The following is a 17,216-nucleotide window of genomic DNA, read 5'->3' as shown; positions in this document are numbered from 1 at the left end:
TATCATTTGTGGACTTTTGAATGATGGCATTCTGACTGGTGTGAGGTGATACCTCATTGTAGTTTTGATTTACATTTCTCTGATCATTAGAGATGTTGAGCATCTTTTCATGTGCCTATTGGCCATCTGTATGTCTTCATTGGAGAAATGTCTGTTTAGGTCTTCTCCCCATTTTTTGATTGGATTTTTTGTTGTTGTTGTTGTTACTGAGTTGTAAGAGCTGTTTATATTTTCTGGAAATTAAACCTTTGTCAGTTGCATCATTTGCAAATATTTTCTCCCATTACATAGGTTTTCAGTTTGTTTTGCTTATGATTTCCTTTGCTGTGCAAAAGCTTATAAGTTTAATTAGGTCCCATTTGTTAATTTTTGCTTTTATTTCCATTGCCTGGGTAGTCTGCCCTAGGAGAACATTGCTAAGATTTATGTCAGAAGATGTTTTGCCTATATTTTCTTCTAGGAGGTTTATAGTGTCTTGTCTTATATTTAAGTCTTTAAGCCATTTTGAGTTTATTTTTGAGTATGGTGTGAGGGAGTGTTCTAACTTTACTGATCTACATGTGGCTGTCCAGTTTTCCCAATACCACTTGACGAAGAGACTCTTTTCTCCATTGTATATTCTTGCCTCCTTTGTTGAAGGTTAATTGATCATTGATGTATAAGTTTATTTCTGGGCTCTCTATTCTGGTCCATTGATCCATCTGTCTGTTTTTGTGCCAATACCATGCTGTTTTGATTACTGTAGTTCTGTGGTATTGTCTGTAAGTCTGGGAGGGTTATGCCTCCAGTTTTGTTCTTCTTCAGTATTACGTAGGCAATTCTGGGCCTTTTGTGATTCCATACAAATTTTGGATTATTTGTTCTAGTTCTTTGAAAAATGTCCTGGGTAATTTGATAGGGATTGCATTTAATCTGTAGATTACTTTGGACAGTATGGCCATTTTAACAATATTAATTCTTCCAACCCAAGAGCATGGGATATCTTTCATTTCCTTAAATCATCTTTAGTTTTCTTTATCAGTGTTTTATAGTTCTCAATGATCACCTCCTTGATCAGGCTTTTTCCTAACTATTTTATGTTTTTTGATGGCAATTTTAAAAGGGATTATTTCTTTACCTTCCTTTTCTGATATTTCATTGTTTGTGTAAAGAAATGCAACAGATTTCTGTAAATTAATCTTGTATCCTGCTACCTTGCTGAATTCTTTTATCAGTTTTAGTAGTTTTTGTGTGGAGCCCTTAGGGTTTTCTATGTATAGTAGCATGTCATCGGCATATAATGACATTTTTATTTCTTCGAGTTTGGATCCCTTTTATTTCTTTTCTTTGTTTGAGTGCTGTGGCTAGGACTCCCAGTACTGTGTTGAATAGAAGTGGTGAGAGTGGGCCTCCTTGTCTTTTTCCAGATTTTAGCAGGAAGGCTTTCACTTTTTCACTATTGAATGTTATGTTGGCTGTGGGTTTGTCAAAAATAGCTTTTGCTATGTTGAGATATGTTCCCTCTGTACCCACTTTGGTAAGAGTTTTTATCATGAATGGAGGTTGAGTTTTATCAAATGCTTTTTCTGCATCTATTGAGATGATCATGTAGTTTTGGTCCTTTTGTTGATGTGGTGTATCACATTTGCATATGTTGAACCATCCTTGTGACCCTGGGGTAAATCCAACTTGATCATAGTGTATGATCTTTTTCATGTGTTGTTGGACTCAGTTTGCTAATATTTTGTTGAGAATTTTTGCGTCTATATTTATCAAAGATACTGGCCTGTGGTTTGGGGTTTTTTTTTTTTTTTGGTAGTGAGTGTCTTTGTCTGGTTTTGGTATCAGGGTGATGATGGCATCATAGAATGAGTATGGGAGTGTTTCCTCCTCTTCAGCCTTTTGGAAAAGTTTGAGAAGGATCGATATGAGTTCTTCTTTGTATGTTTGGTAGAATTCCCCACTGAAGCCGTCTGGTCCTGGACTTTTATTTTGTTTTTAAATGGATTCTATTTCACTTCTAGTGATTGGTCTGTTCAAATTATCTACTTCTTCTTGATTCAGTTTTGGTGGACTGTGTTTTTAGAAACGTGTCGATTTCTTCTAGGTTGTCCAGTTTGTTGGCATATAATTATTCATATTATTCTCATTTTTTTTGGTGTATCTTTGGTATCAGTTGTTATTTCTCCTCTTTCATTTCTTGTTTTGTTTGTGTCCTCTCTCTTCTTCTTGGTGAACCTGGCCAGAGGCTTGTCGATTTTGTTTTACCCTTTCAAAAAACCAGTTCTTGATTTGATTGGTTTTTTCCTGGTATTTTTTAAATCTCTGTTTTACTTAATTCACCTCTGATCTTTATTTATTTCCTTCTGCTGACTTTAGCTTTTGTTTGTTCTTCTTTTTCTGATTCTTTTAGGTGGTAGGCTAGGTTGTTTATTTGGTATGTTTTTGTTTTTTGAGGATGGCCTGTATCACTATGAACTTGCTTTTGCTGCATCCCATAGATTTTGTGTGGTTGAGTTTTTATTGTCATGTGTCTTAAGGTATATTTTAATTTCTTCTTTGATTCCATCTTTTACCCTTTGGTTTTTAGTAACATGTTGTTTAGTCACCATCTAATCATTTTTTTCTTGTTCTCTTTCTGTGGTTGATTTCTAGTTTCCTGCCACTGTGGTCAGAAAAGATGCTTGAAATAATTTCTATCTTAAATTTGTTGAGGCTTGTTTTGTGTCTGAGTATGTGATCTATTCTGGAGAATGTTCCTTGTGCACTCGAAAAGAATGCATACTCTGGGTTTTCTGGATATAATATTCTGAAAATATCAATTAAATCTGACTGTTCTACTGTGTCATTTAGGATCCCTGTTGCCTGATTGATTTCCTGTCTGGAAGATCTGTCCATTTATGTGAGTGGGGTGTTAAAATCTCCTCCTATTATTGTATGAGAATGTCATTTTTAAAACAAAACATTTATACCAGCTCTTCCAGAGAGATGAAAGCATATTTGCTTCCTCAAAATCTGCTTTAAATATTAAAACTTTCCTCTGTTTTATGGAGGCATTTGCCTCACTTTTGCTCCAAGATCAAACCAACACTTCTGTGTTTATCTATCAACAAATATGCCTAATTACACCTCGAAGACAGCATGAAGTGTTTTGTCCTACTTTGAAAGTCAGGGATTTTTTTCTTTAATGTAATGTTTTAGAAATAGCATGTGGGTGATTCACCTCTTGATGGTGTTTTTCTCAGTGAAACATATTGTCACTTTGATATGTTTTCAAATGCACAATGTATCAGTTTGTACGTTGAAAGCCATTTTCTTGTCTTCTGCTTTTCTCCCTCCAGCAGTGGTCCCTTTCTAAAGACATGGAGTCTCTTTGACCCTGACCATTGCTAGACACCTGGGAGGGGGATCTGACCCGCAGGGGAGTGATCTTAATCTGCCCTTGGTGCTGCCCTCAGCCCCCTGTCACTCCTCGTTCCTTTGCCCTTTTCCCCACGGTCTTCTCAGGGCCTGTGAGCCAGAGCATCTGCTTCTGCAGGCACTGGGTGTCATGTCTGGGTGGGGGCTGTTTCCCGGGGAGCCACACTGTGGCCTGGATTCTGGTGTCACCCCTCAGGCTTCTTACCATGTCCCTTCTGCCCCCTCGAGCTTCTGCCCTCATTCCGCCAGTACAGGGGTGTGCTCACATGCACACCTGCCACCCTGTCTCCACTTGTCTGCTCTGAGATGCATCTGTTCTGCTGTGAAACCTGAAGCCATCTTGGATTATCCCTCTCTCGCCTGCTGTGTCTGTTAATTTGTCACTTTTGTGATTCCTCCCTATCACCCCAGTCCCTGCACCAGTTAACCTGCCTTTAGTGAGGCTCCCTCTGGCAGCAAAGGAATTGACATTACCTTGTGTCTTTTCCAGACAGGACTCCTCAACTGTCCTGTCGTCCAGGAGGGTGAGGAGATGGTGCATGCTGTCCTGCCCCGCACAGTTAGGTGCGGGGACCACGGGCCAGCAGCAGATGTGTCATGAGGACACTGGTTAGCTCAGCCTTCTCTGAACTCACTGGGGAGAACATCTCTGTTCAGCACTGTCTTGGTCAGTTTGGGTTGCTGTAACAAAATAATAGTATAGACTTGGTGGCATATAAGTGACAGAAATTTATTTTTCACAGCTCTGGAAGCTACAGTCCATCATCAGGGTGCCAGCATGGTCGGGTTCTGGTGCGAGCCTTCTTCTCGTGGCAGACTGACTGCCGACTTCTCTTTGTGTCTTCACGGGACGGAGAGCAGAGAGAGGAGACCAGCTTTCTCGTGCCTCTGAGAAGAGCTCTGATCTGGGGGCTCCACCCTTGTGACTTGTCTAGTCCTAATTCCTCCCAAAGGCCCCACCTCCTCATATCATCTCATTGGGGGTGGGATTTCCACATGAATTTGGGTCCATGACAAACACTGTTGATACACCTGGGGCGATTGCTCCATGCTGACAGGTTGGCAGGATGCTGCTCTGAGTGGTAGAGGCTCGTCAGAGGGATGTGTGGAGCGTTAGAGCAGAGAACCAACACCAGCATCGTCCACTCAGGCCTCCTAGGCAGCTGAGCAGCTTCCAGAGTGCGCAGGCCCCCAGTGGTGCTTCTGCCAGCTGTCCGGGGGATACAGCGGCGTTTGCCATCTGACACCACTGCTCTGCGGTGCTGAGAGCCTCGTGTCTCCTGTGTCAGGCCCCCTTCCCCAGGGTCCTGCAGCTTCTATCCTTCCTGTTGCTCACATCTTCCCGCCTGTAACCAAGGCCTGATTGGTGGGGTCAATCACCCTCGTCCCTGAGGGTCAGGACTCTCTCCTTTGAGCAGACCTTTGAGCGGGCTGGCACCTGGTAGCAGGCAGCTGCCCCCGTCGGACAACACTCAACACAAGTCAGGGTCAGCTCTGGCAGGGTGGTGGTCCCGCATGGGAGTGCCACGAGCCTGTGCCCCAGCCCCCATGTGACATCCTGCCACGCTGTCCCTCCCCTGCTCAAGACGTGTAGTGGTTCTGTTGTATCCTGCCAACCACAGTGCCATTGCTGGGGAGCCTTCTTCCTCCTCACCCGCCACCCCTCCCATCATCACCGCATACCTTTCTCCTGCCTTTCTCACAAGGTCCCGCCAGAGTGGCCCCAGTGCTCTAGGCTGGACGTAGCCTGTGTTGTCCTAACTGTGCACTTTGTCTCTCCCTTGGCACACGTGCCACTCTTCTCCCTGCTGCGTGGCATGTGCCTCTATTCTCCTCCTGTCCTGTTTTCTGTGGCATATTTGGGTCCTCATCTTTATATGCCACAGAGTGCTCGTATAGGACGGGTGTTAGGTAGCTGCTCCTGAATAAAGGAATGGTGGCTGCACTGCGGCTCTGATCCTTGTTGCTGTGACTCTTGTTTGTTTTTAATGCCAAGAATGGTCGGTAGGTGGTGCTGATGAGCCAGCAAAAGAGGCCTGTTGAGGCAGTTTCCGGGTTCCCAGGCATGCAGAAGAGCTGGGAGTTCACTGAGGACACCTTTCTTTGTTGTCTAGAGTTAGGGGTTCTTAGCTGGGGGGTGGGGGGTGTTGTCCCATGAGCCTCCTAAGTTTGATGCAGAATTTTGGGTCTATGTACATTTTCTCTGGAGAAGGTGTCAGATTCTCAGTGAAGTGCTTGACTCTAAAGGTTAGGAATTATTGGTCTAAAACATGATATCACATTTAACTCTCACATGGCAGACCCATCTGTATTTTATTTCTGTCTTTACTTTTTGCCTCTTTTGCTTTGTATTACTCAGAATAGAATTTTTAGGATTGTGCTGACTTGGTAAAACTGTTCAGATTTTTTTTTTCTATGATATGCTATGTCTTCATATAATTTTTTGAAATAAAATAGTCAAGTGATTCTCTGAATTCGGAATGACAGTCTTGACTCTAGGGTTTATTGTCTGTCTTGAATATTGATTTGATTAAATGGCTTTAGGTAAGTTGGAACCATTATGCTTGAGATTCTGTCCTCAGGGAGCCTATATTCTAATGAAGGGAGACAGCCTGTAGTGAATGAACCAACAGATAACATGTTAGCTTGTGACCAGTAATCCCTGAGAAAGATAAATAGTCTAGGGGATGGCAGGAGTCCTAGCCTGGAGTCCAGACAGTTGCTAGTTCATGTGCAGAGAGGAGGGGAGGCTCTGGGAGGTGACACTGAGTGAAGGTCTACAGGTGCTGAGGACAGGGTGCCGGGCACAGAGCAGCTGTTGCTGAGCTAGGGGTGCTCGCTGGGTTGTCATCCCAGCACCTTGGCCCCAACACCACAGAAGCCCCGGAGTCTAATGAAGTCCTCTCAGCAGAATCCACTTATCGGCTCCTGTGTTCTTTCTCATTCTTGCCTTTGCACATGCTGTTCCCGCTGCACAGAATGCCCTTCCCTGCCCTCTCTTCCCTTGGGATTCTCTTCAGGACCATCAGGACCTGGGCCTGGGTGGTGGTTTTGGTTGAGTTATGGCAGTGTGAGTAAATCTCTCCATCTTTGCCCACACGGCTGTGTGAATCTTCGTGACTCTTGAGGACTTGTTCTGATGACATTTTTGGTTTACTCACCTGAATTCTCCTGTTATATCATGAACACTTGAGTGCTTGTCTTGTTTTTGTCTCATTCTGAGTCTGTGGTGCCTGGTACATAACGGGTATAAATTAAAGTTGAATGAATGAATGAGGCCACCTGATAAAGCTAATGCGTATGTGATCACTTTTGCTCTCTTATGGCCTGAAACTCAAATCATGGTTCTCAGGATCCTCTGGCTGACTCACCAGTGGAGTACTGATAGTGTCACCCATAAGGAGTAACTGATTGCTTTCTAATCACCTTGAACTGTCTTGAATCCTTTGGCATTACTTAGGACTTCGTGTGCTTTTAAAAATAGTCTTTATGGATGTTTCAGTAGTTCTTGTTCCTTGTGCCTGAAAATCTGAAATAATAAGTATGAAATCCTCTCAAGTACTTTATCATTTTTTTCCTTTTTTTTTTTTCCAAGCTTTGATGTAATTGACTATTTCTTTATGCTTTGGAACAAAATTCTAGATAACCGCTTGTTACAGGCTATTCCCATTCCTGATTTTGGAGAATAGGGGACAGGTTGTTCTCTGTAAAAACCTCTGTAGCCCAAGGACAGTATCTGAAGGATTCCATAAAATTCCAAAGAAAAAGTACACAGGCTCTTGTCTTAGTCTACTCAGCACACTTTCAAACTTGCATGGCCGTTCTAAGTCAGGTTTGGGCTTTGTTTAAACATCATCTTAACCAAAGGGTTTATGTGCATGTGATTCCAGAGGGAATACTCATTACTTGTAAAACAAAAAAGCTGGAAAAGAAAAATACACATACAATACACAGAAAATATAAAGCTTAGTTCTTTTCTTTTTTTTTTATAAAAAGGTCTATTTATCCATCAAAAATATGCTGTCGCTTTAAAGGGTATTTTAATAAATTATTCCAGAGTTGGAGAATCCCGCTCCACTGGAAGTAAGCGGTGTCCCCGGCCGCTGGGGCCTCTCTCCGCGAGCAAGGCAGCAGCGCTCTGGAATCCACCTCACACAGTCACTTTGTGGGGTAGCTTGGAGAACCTTGTGACCTATTTGGCATGTTCCCCTGAGACAGAATCATATCCAAGCCAGAAATCCTGACTCCAGATGGTTTTTGAATGTGCAAATATGTAAAACTCTGGTGATTCAGGGACCGACGCGTGACAGGGAGGACCTTGGGAAGGACGGTGTGGCTTAGTGCTGCCCTCTTCTCCGCAGGTGACGCGTCCAAGGAGGACATCGACACTGCTATGAAGCTGGGCGCTGGCTACCCCATGGGCCCATTCGAGCTTCTCGATTACGTTGGGCTGGATACTACGAAGTTCATCATGGACGGTAAGGGTTGGAATTCTCTGTAGTCTGTCTTTAACTGAGTTGAGGTGGTCTCTCTCAATTATGGATTAAATGATAATGCCTATTTAAAACAAATTATTAAGAGTCTTAGTAGACCTTCCAAAGTGTTGCCCCACCAGCTTAAAGAGTCAAGTTAACAAATGACAGAAGGAAAAATGTGGCTGCCTGGTCTCACAAAGCAACTTTCTTTTTAAACTTTTCATTTTGAAATAATTATACATTCACAGGAAGTTTCAAATACAGCGTAGACAGGGCCCATGTTCCCCTTTACTTCATTTCCCCTGATGGTTCCTTCTTATATAATGACTGTAGTACAATATCAGGGCCAGGAGATTGACATTGGTACCCAGTCATTCTGTCCCATAGGCTGATTAGTATAACCACTGCCTTCAAGGTACACAGCCATTTAAAGAGGTACAGTCATTCTACTGTAGTGGCTTTGAAGACAGGGTTAAAACTATTAACCAAAATGGGGGTACTGAAGTTGAATGTAGCTCATACTACCAAGTCTCAACACAGAATACTCATGTACTTGGGAGGAGCGAGGAGGGTTCTAATTGAAACATGAACTTTTGGATTTCATGAGGATGCAAAATACCAGTAGCAGCAAATTCAGATCTTTAACATGTCTGGAAGTCATCTCACTGTGCCACTAATAGGACCAGCCTCCAGATTAAGGGGTTCTGTTTGTGTACCTGGATCTTTGGCATCAGCAGTTTCCAGGAAGGGATTGGCTGAACAGGAGGGCCGTGGTAGAGCCAAGCCTTGAGCAGCGTGGCCTGTGGGAGCACACCTACTTCTGGGCTCATGTGCAGCCTTTCTTCTGCCTCTGCCATTTGGGCCAGAGTGGCTCCAGGCCCGTGAGGCTCTCCCACATCAGAGGAGGGACCCTTCTCCCCTGAACTCTGTCTCCAGACTTGTCCTAGGGATGCTGAGATGCAGAATAAACCCAGAACTTCATCCTGAGCCCTCTCCTCTCCTCTCAATAGGGTGGCATGAAATGGATTCCAAGAACCCCTTGTTTCAGCCTAGCCCATCCATGAATAAGCTGGTGGCAGAGAATAAGTTTGGCAAGAAGACTGGAGAAGGATATTACAAATACAAATGATGCTCAGCTTCTCTGGCTCCGGGAAGAAGCCCCCATAAGCACGTACCAGCAGCTCCCCAAGTGCCCACAGGAATGTTCTTTGGTCAGACGTTCCCTCACACAGCACCATCTGTTCGATATGCATTTTGATTGTAATCTATCTGAACTAATTATTTACCCTAGTAACAGTAGTAGCTGATTCCTCCATTGAGAACTAATTCCCTTTGTAGTCTATTTCTGTGTATTTTCTGAAAAGCTTTATTTACACCCTCGGTGCCTTGGAGCAAACATTTCTTTCGAACCTGTGTCCATCATTGCCACACGGGAATGTCACGAGTGAGTGACACATCGTGGTGTGTCTGTGAAGGGCTGCGCAGGTAGCACCAGCATCTCGCCTTTTCGAGAACATTTACCGCCTGCAGCTTCAAGCCTTACCCTACATCCTGAGCACGGCGACGTAAGGTGTCATGTCTTGATTCAACTCACCACCAAAACACTGCTGCTGGGTTGGTGGAGATGTCTCCACGTGCTGGGTTTGCCAGAATAAGTTTCATTCACATCTGAAATCGGAATAATTATTGTCTGGTTTTTTTTTTTCCATGAGAAATCATTGCTGCAAATTAATAAAATGTAGTCTTTCAATCTGTAAAAATTTGAATTGAAATAAACATATGTATAATTTTAAATAATCGTTGCTTCAATGGCTGTGAAAGTAAAGGGTGGTCATCGAGGCAGTGCCCCGCCTTTGGCCTGTTGTCATTTTTCCAGCAGTAACGCTGGGGAAGGAGCGGCGGGAGCAGGTGTTCAGGTGCAGCCTGCCTGCAGCTGTCACTCCAGGTTTCTTACCAGTAAAGCAATAATAAGGGCACAGAAGACAGTTTTTAAGGAACATCTGTTTTTTCTTTGCCAACAAAAAGAGTGTAACATAAGCTTCCTTTAATCATTGGCTTGAGAAAGTGTCTTCCAAGATAGAATTTTGAAGCTGGAAAGACATCAGAAACTCTGAGGTCCAGTGGCTTCATTAACAGAGAGCTGAAGGGATATGGCCAAGGTCACCAGAAATTTGGTAGCAGAGAGCCAGGATTCGAACTAGGTTTTGATGATAAAATTAAATACAAAATAGCAAATTTGAAAATCTCAAATCCAGACTTTCAAAGAGGACTGTCCCCAAAATGGGCATCCTTGTTTGGTGTCCTGGGTCACAGTTCTGATGGTTGAGAGATTTTTTCCCCCCTCCCTTTCATGATGAATGAAGGGGAGCTTCTTAATTTTTTTTTTTTACTTGAATCTAACTATAGCATCATGGGAAAATACACACATACATTTCTACCGCATATAGGACCTGGGTTAGGAAACTTTTAGGTTATTCTTATAAAACATTTCCTAACGAAAAAAAGGAAGCACCTGTGGCACCACCACCATTTCCATTACCTGTGGCTCCCCTGTGGTCTGACAGCCCCCTGCTCACGCTCGGGCTGGCTCTTGACCTTTGACATGAGCTCTCGGCTTAGCGGGGCTTCCTTTCCTTCTCATTCTCTGACCGGAGTGCCTGCAGGACGTGGGCCCTTGACCTGGAAGTGGCAGGGCTTTTTCTGGACCACTGAATTCCAGGAAAGAGAACTGAGCCTGGGACCGGGGTGTGAGCGTGGGGGTCGCAGCTGTCTTTTCTGGCTGAGGGTTTCCAGCCTACCAGAAAGTCACCCGGCCTGTGGACATTCTTGTATCATTTACAGAAAGCCGCTCCCATGTGCCTTGTTTGGGGCTGGGGAGGAATTTAGACCATCTTCCAAGCTCGGGAGTCAGGAGCGGCTTTCTCAGTCCTGTGCTCAGGTCTCCGCTGTCCACCCAGGGCTCCGTGGGGAGAAGGGTCTCATCCGTCAGGTCCTCTGCTTCCAAATCAGGGCCAGCTGCTGCTGTTGGCAAACTGAGCCTCAGCAGGATGCCAGGGGGCTTGGGTTGGCCTCCGCTGTGTTTGGCTACGCCTGTTCAGGAGGGAGGGTGGGCCTGACTTCACCACGGCTGCCTCTCCTCCCCTCCCCAAACTCATCTCCACACAGCAACCACGGATCTTTTACCGCATCTTCAAAGTAACTACTAGGTTTTAGATCAAGAGGATACTTCTCCACTGCACCCCGTCCCCATCCTACCTTCTTAGTGATATTTTTGTTCCGGTAATAGAAAATTTGAGATTAAAAAGAAAACTACAGTTGATGAAATAGCTTGTTGGAAAAGTGAGCCTCTGAGCATAGCCATCACCTGGACTTCAATTACGTTTTGCAAGACGGCCTTCTCTGAAGAATACTTTCAATGCTTCTGAAAGTGTCTTTGTAAAATCAAAACTGTGGCCCTGAATATCCACAAGATGCACTGTTAACAGTTTCTCAGGGGAATATGGTTGGCTAACTTCTCTTGACATCAGTCGTCAGGTATATTTCCAGTGTGGGGACTGAAATAAATGGCTCAGCATGGGGGTGGGCGGCCGAGATCTTGGAACTGAGAAACTGCAGTATAAAATCTGGTGATATAAAATGATTCCCCTCTCGGTTCTGTTCTATAGTAAATTTTCTGACTCTTAACATGTCAGCTTTTAGAAGCTCGTTTGAGACTCAACCACTGATCATTGGAGAGGGTAGAACCAATAACATTACTCACTGCTTCTACAACAGGCACTAATTACACTTTCTCAGTTCGTAAGTTATACTTTCAGCACACTTGAAACAAGCTTTTGTCTTGTCCCACCTTGGTTTAATCCCTTTAACATTTCAACCCAAGTAACCAATTAAGTCTTAACCAAAAATACAAGGTGTGGCTATAATTTTGTGGGACTAATTTTCCTGTAAACAGGCATTGATGGTACTAAATAGTAATCTAAAAAATGCTTTGAACAATGAAAGCATTGCTGCACTTTCAACCTATTTGGTTGTGTAAATTCTGTTTTCAAAATTGGTCTCAATGTTTCATAATCAGTTTTTATTTCTAAGGCAGAACAAATTTTAACTACTGAAGGACAAACATCCCATCGACACTACGTCTGTTCAATGTTTTATTTAAAATTAACTGTAGCTGTTGCAGAATAATTGGGGTAAATGGTTTGTGGGCTTTGGAATTGAACAGACTTGGGTGCTAGTGCTCAGTTCCACTCTCTTGACCTCTGTACCCTAACCTCGGGGGTTACTAGTTTCCTGGGCATACCTGGCAGAATGGGCAGAGAGTTGGAACCTGCTGGCAGGGTTGTTCAGGGACCAAATGAGATGATAGGCGTCAGGTGTTGAGCTCACTACCTGGCCCGATAGGCTGATTGTGACCACCTCCTTCCTCGTTGCCCCGTTTGGAAGGGAGCCATAGTTCGTGAACTCCTCCAGGCTTACAGAGAGCCCTGAACATCATACACCTGGGGAGTGGGCTGACGATTGGGAGCAGGCCCACGAGCCTTGTAAAAGAGTCTTAGAAGTGAAGCTTAGGGCCACCTGGGTAAAAGGAAAAGTGCGGGAGTTGCATGCTCCACCCACCACGCAGCCGCTCCGGAAGTTCTTACCCAGCCTTCGGAGGGCGGCTGGTCAGGGCTGAGCAGGAGGGGAGAGCAGGCTGGAAGGCGTCCCGGTGAGCCGGAGAGGCGGCGGCAGTCAGGTAAGTTACGGTTTATGTATGGGCGGTAGACTGTGCGTGATTTAAGACCCCAGAAAAAAGCAAGTGCATAGGAGAGGAGTCTCCTAATGCACATGGTGATTCAGGAAACAATGGTGGATGAACATGAGAAAAGTTAAACTTCATCCTATCATAATGTCGTTTGTCAGGGCAGAGGCCTCGTGGTGCGAGAAGCCGCGGCGTCCGACGTGGGTCTCCCAGCCTCATTTCTGCAGATGCACTGTGGGGGTTAGAAAAATGTAGCCTGTTCTCAGGCAAGCAGGTATTAGAAGGGAAAATCCCCTGGAATAAGAACTCTGCCTGCTGCTCCCTCCTCTTGACTACCAGGTTTAGAAAACAGGAACTGAGAAGCCTCCAAAACCCGTACGGGGGGTCGTGGGGGTGTGCACGGAGGCACATTTGAACAAAGTATTCTGCTTGGGGTGGTTTGCAGGACTGAACCCTAAAAGTCTCACTCTGAAACCAGGTGGAGGTTTTGCCGCGTACTTCCGGGAAGGTCGATTTCCCGAACTTTTTCGCCTCAGTGTTGAATTCCTAGTGAAAGGCTGATGGTCCGGAACCGCCCGCCCCTCCACCGCATGGACCCGCAGTGGGACCAGGCAGGCAGGGGCGCCGCCAGCCCTCTGAGCCCGGACGGGTCGCGCGCTGCCCGGGGTGAGAAGCTCTTCAGCTAGCAGATGAAAACGTGGTGCAAGAGGGAGGGAAGTGGAACGAGCCCGCCGCCGCGAGGTCTGCACAGCTGTAGAGGCTTGAGCACATCCACACGCCCTCGTCTGCGAACCAGCCGCGCGTGGGGGTGTTTACGGGGAGACTGCTGCCCACGCCGCACTCGCGCTCGTGGGGTCGGGGTGGGGGGCGGGGGGCGGGGTGCGGTCCTGGCAATAGCTGGCTCGGCTTTCTTAAGTCAGAGGCCTAGGTGAGGTTGCTAATGCTCGTGCCTTGGTTTTCGCTGTTGTCCTACCTTTCAGCATGTTAGAGGTTGACTTGCGAGGAGAGAGAACAAGTGTACTTTTGTTAAAATCTCAGCTAATCCCAAATGCAGGAGAGAGGGGGTCATTGGGGCCAGCACTTCTCCTTCACAGGATGCGGCCCCCACACCTGCCCACTGAACCACAGCCTCCCTGGGACTCCGCCCTCCAGGGTCTCTGATACCACTTGAAATTTTCCCTTCCTACTGTTGGAGGGGAGAATAGAGACAGTCATCCAACGTTTCAGAATAAGAGTTGTAGTGGCCACAGTACTGAGTGTGGCAATCAGGTTGAAAGCTCATGAGAACTGGCCAGTCCGAGAGGGGTGGGTGGATGGGTTGGACTTCTCTGGGACGTGGAAAGAGCCCAACTGATTGTAACCTTGGGAGTTAGAACAGGCCCAGCCTGCGCTAGACGCTGGCACTTGGGGGAGCAGATGAAATCGTTCAGCAGCACCTCTGGGCCTTTGTGAGTCTCCCAGCAAGCCCCTCACAGGCTTGGCTTCGTGTGCTGCACGGTGTCCAGAGCCGGGCATGGAGGGCCAGCTCGACTAGAAAACCATGTGCTGCCCTTCTCCAGCCGAGCAAGCCTGATAGGACCTGTAACAACAGGCCAGTCTGTGGGGCTTTGTTTTACTTTGGTTGTCTTTACCTTCCTGATGGGAGAACACCTCATGATGGCTTAGACCATAATTCAGTGATTCTACTGAGTTCAAATTCTGAGACAGTTAAGTTACGGACAGAGGAGAGAAAATGACTAATGTACTAATTCCACTGTGACTACGAAGAGAAACAGTTGTGTGACTAAGTCTACTTGTAGGAGTGTTCTCATTCCATCTGGCAAATAATACATTTTCCACCAATTTCCTCCATGTATTTAATGTAGATCAAAAATTAACTTAGCTGGTAGCATCTGAAGCTATTATAAATTTAGAAAAATATTTAATAAACACATCAGAGCAGATGACCCCATCCCCTTTCTGTAAGTATTTCCTTGATCCTTGGGCCAAAACAGTGTTTAGTCCTGGTTACCAACTGCTTCCATGGGCAGAAGAAATGTGCCCATGTGTTCTACGGCTATAGGCTTTACAAAAACAAAGTTTCTTTTTTTCTCATTGGGCAAAAAAAAGCCTGTTTAATAACAAATTATAAAAAAATTCAAGGGGAAGTTCATTTACTAAGTTATTTTGTATGTGCAAGGTGTCTCTCATTTTCCACTCACTGTATCTTGTTAGAGGTCAGTGAGATCTTCATTTGGCCCACCAGGAGGCAAAGGGCTGCCCGTGCTGGGAGTGGCTCCAAACCTGGGCTCTCCTTACTGCACGCCTCCTTCCCTTTTAACATAAGAGCCTGTTTTGTTTGTTTGTTTTTGGCATTCTTTTTTATTGAAATATAGTCAGTTACAATGTTGTGTCAATTTCTGGTGTCCAGCGTAATGTTTCAGTCATACATATACATACACATACTCATTTTGATATAAGAACCTGATTTTTAAAGTTTAAATTACTGTTCAGGGAGAAGGATGCCTGCACATTGTAGCAAGTGCTGGTGGTGAACAAGCTTACAAGCAGTAGAAACACTTTCCTAGTGGACAGTTATTTCAGCCCAGCCCATGGGCAGGTGCTCAGTAAACATGTACTGAATGAGCACATCGACCATTTCTGTTAAATGCCAGTTTACTGTGCCCACAATGCTGCTGACAGTGAACCACATGAGCATTATTTCTTCAACAGGGCAAGTGAGTGAACAGCCAGTTTTCACTTGTGTTCGTTTTACTATAAATTATTCTGTATTACCTAATATGTATAAAGTCCTAGTTCAGGTTGATTCATGCTAGTAATGTTTCTTTTAAATAACTGCCCTTGGTACACCTTCCTCTCCTACTGTCCCTCAGAACCACTCCCAGCTGCGGTGTAAGATGGTGTAGGCTTTCCCATCAGAGAGGTACAGAAGTTTAAAACAGCAGCTTCCAAAATGGTATCCACTAAATGATGACCAGCAAAACCAATCATCTTATTTTTTCCATAATACGTAAGTAAGCAGCATTTAGAATCATGTCCTTCTATCAGTATTAAGATGTTTAACTTCACACTATTCAGTTTCTATTAAAAAGCAGATCCAGTTTTGTGTGTGTATGTATGTATCTCTAGAAATTAGGTTTCACATGGCAGTTTTTAAAATTTTCTATGCGTGAAAGGTAACATCCTGGGCAAACATAGTAATTTGTACCGCTACTGTGTCACGTGGAATTTAAGTTTCTCTTTTCTGTTGGAACCATGCATTACTCCCTTGTGACTTCTCCCTTTTAAAAGGAAAGCCACGCAGACATCTTACTGCTCAGGGGCCCCTGATCAGAGGTTTCCACACTGTTGCAGCCTTAGAACAAACTGTAGAGGAAAAAATGATTGTACTTGGACAGCTATAGTTGTGAAACTGTTCAAAGCCTCCTTCCAGCTAAACAGGTAGTTGCCAGCAACCCTAGCGACCAAAGTAAAGCCAGGAGAAAAGCACCCCTTCCTAAGACCAGCACACCAGCTGTGACCTCAGAGAAAGGCTGGGCTCCAGCAGGAAGGCTGGCCTGTTCTCTCCTGTTGGCACACAGTCCAGCTGTGAGCTCGTTGTGGGGAAGGACGCCCAATCACTGCAAGATCAAAAGCAGTAGCCAGAGGGAGTCCCTCTGCCTGGTGCCCCAGGAGAACGTCCCTTGGTCTGTATGTAGCTCTCAGGGGCTCTGGACTCTCCTTCCCCAGAACTGCTGCCTGAGGAAAGCAGGATTGGGGCAGATGCACCAAGAATGAGCACCGTGCCAGGACATCCAAGTTATCTGGGGAAAGTTATTCTGGAAGAAATGTAGAAAACTAGGAGGGACCAAATTGTGGCAGAGCAGCTGGCTCAGAGGATCCAAACAGCCTGCTGCTTTTGGCATTGTTGATTCACTCTGTGTCATAAAAACACAGCAGAGGAGCAAGCGAGGGGGACTTGAGTGGGCTGTGGCCGAGGCCCGAGTCTAACCTCCTATCCCTGCTCTTCACTTGATGGACAGGCTTTTATTACTGATCAGTTTCTAAGATCCAGAAGAGCCAATCAGTGTGTTGCTACAACTCCCCCCCACCGCCCCCCCAAAAAAAGTAACACTTAAATATTTATTTCTGTCACTTCCTACACCACTTTGTTGGATGTTCTTGTTACTCCTGAAAAGAGTATAGTGGCAGTTTTAGGCAGTTATAACTTGGTTCATATACATTAAGAAAACTGAGAGATAATTTCAAATGAATATGAAACCTTTATAACAAGTAGGTCCCCTGGACATAATAGACATTTTTCCCTGGTTCAAGTTTAGGTCTAAATGAAGAAGAATTGGAGAGGTTCCAGAGGATAGTAATGAAAATGATTAAAGGACCGATGATGAAAGGTTCAAGGAATTGGGATTACTTAGCCTGGAGAAGAGAAATTTGAGGGGTGATTTAATGGCAATCTTCAAGTGCAGTATGTGGAGGGTTATTACAAGTATGGTAGCCAGCTGTTCCCCAGCTGTATTGAAGGTTGGAAAAAGGAAATGGAACTAGAATTTCAGCAAGAGACAGAAGCTAGACCAGCAGTATGAGTGGTTCTCAAACTAGCT

General features: G+C 45.0%; 1 protein-coding gene across 1 annotated transcript in view; it reads left to right on the top strand.

The window, feature by feature from the left end:
• Nucleotides 1-9,671, top strand: part of HADH (hydroxyacyl-CoA dehydrogenase) — a 45,854-nt gene extending 36,183 nt beyond the window's left edge. The window contains exons 7-8 of the mRNA XM_074342628.1: nucleotides 7,761-7,877; nucleotides 8,885-9,671. Of these exons, the coding sequence (XP_074198729.1) occupies nucleotides 7,761-7,877; nucleotides 8,885-9,003 (236 nt within the window). The 3' untranslated portion in view covers nucleotides 9,004-9,671. The remainder of the gene's footprint in view (nucleotides 1-7,760; nucleotides 7,878-8,884) is intronic.
• Nucleotides 9,672-17,216: the final 7,545 nt, after the last annotated feature.

Source organism: Camelus bactrianus, chromosome 2 (genome assembly GCF_048773025.1).
Source record: "Camelus bactrianus isolate YW-2024 breed Bactrian camel chromosome 2, ASM4877302v1, whole genome shotgun sequence".
Classification (NCBI taxonomy): domain Eukaryota; kingdom Metazoa; phylum Chordata; class Mammalia; order Artiodactyla; family Camelidae; genus Camelus; species Camelus bactrianus.
This window is presented reverse-complemented; position numbering and strand designations above follow the sequence as displayed.